Source organism: Trichinella spiralis (genome assembly GCF_000181795.1).
Source record: "Trichinella spiralis strain ISS 195 chromosome Unknown Scfld4210, whole genome shotgun sequence".
Lineage (NCBI taxonomy): Eukaryota > Metazoa > Nematoda > Enoplea > Trichinellida > Trichinellidae > Trichinella > Trichinella spiralis.
The window spans coordinates 371-1,782 of NW_003531149.1; the positions used below are offsets into that span (position 1 = coordinate 371).

Here is a 1,412-nt window from a genome sequence, read left to right on the forward strand (position 1 = left end):
TTCAAACTTAAAATGCATTATTGTGGATAATAACTGTTCAATTAGAGAAATAAGCCAATGAGAGTGTTTCGAATGACTATGAACATAGCAACAAAAGTGGATTAGAGAAAGTGCAATTAAAAATGAGTACGTGCAAATCATTTGTTGTTAATAACGTTATCAAATTACAATGAACGAAATTACACATAATTATATTATTATGTCACACCTTCTTAATTATTGGGGAGATAACAATGCTAAGACTTAAACAAAAGTGAATGAACATCTGGTCTGATATTCAACAATAAATTACAAAATTAAGCTAAAGTTTGTTTATCATAACATCTATGTAGGACATCAGTGAAATCTACAGCTGGAAGAACAAAGCATTTCTTGTGAACACAAGCAAGTACGGGTCAGTAAGCTTAGCCAATGAAACAGCAGAGCAAACGATATCGTCCTTTGATGTTATGGCATTTAGATGAAACTCATTCTGCAAATCGGAAGAGCGAGAAGAATGTCGGATGTACGGGACGAGAACAAGGCGCCAAAAACCAACGAAGACGACCGTGCAGCAAAGGGAAATATGCAGGCACCATTGGTAAAAAAAGAAAAATATCGTAAGTAGCAAACTTTGACCAATTTGTACAATAAGCAACAGAGGAAAAGTAACAAAATGCACTGAGAATCATTTGTACGTGTTGCGTAGGTTCATTGGAGAAGGCATAAAAATCATCTCATCTTAACATCTTCTACTATCAGTGCATAGGCTAGAAATTTAACTGGAATTGAATTCATTAATAACATAGGTGATTCTGAAATTTCTTTCATAAGGCTGCTAAAGGGAGTAAAACTGCGGTATATTGCATGACTGCAATGTCATTTTCAAAATTATTTGCTTTATTTTGTTTTAAGCATCAGAGAGCACTCTAAAGAAGGTTTTGAGCAGAAACAAAATTGCATTTTTAGATGTTCTTTTTTCTTCATCCAATATATTTTCATTTCATTTCTTTAATTACAACTATGAAATAAAAGAAAACTAAGTTATTTTTGATACGCCATGACACATTAGTTTAAATAACAGCAATTTCAAATATGATTTACATGCATATGCAACATATGAGATTTCCTTAAATTCAGTTACATACCATTCTACAAATATATTAAACAACATGATTGTTTCAGAAACAAGTACAAATTTGACAGAGGAAGAAAGGATCATGCTGATGATAAAGGAATCCACAGAAGCATACGATCCAAAATAGTAAGTAAAATACAGAGTTGTGTTCATTTATAAATATCATCTTTTAGTTATGTAAAAATTCCTCAAAGGAAAAGAAAATCAGCATGGTCATCTTACTGCAAGCGGTGCAGGAAGGAAGGGCACTGCATACAGAATTGCCCACTGGTATGTTTATGTCTAATTAAGAAAT

General features: G+C 32.6%; 1 protein-coding gene across 1 annotated transcript; it reads left to right on the top strand.

Annotated features, from left to right (window-relative positions):
- Positions 1–496: 496 nt before the first annotated feature.
- Positions 497–1,387, top strand: Tsp_12951 (retinoblastoma-binding protein 6; the record flags this gene model as incomplete). Its single annotated transcript, XM_003367478.1, has 3 exons — positions 497–599; positions 1,165–1,243; positions 1,291–1,387. Coding segments are annotated over exons 1-3 (279 nt in total), but the record flags the coding sequence as incomplete, so codon positions are not given.
- Between the last annotated feature and the right edge of the window lie 25 nt (positions 1,388–1,412).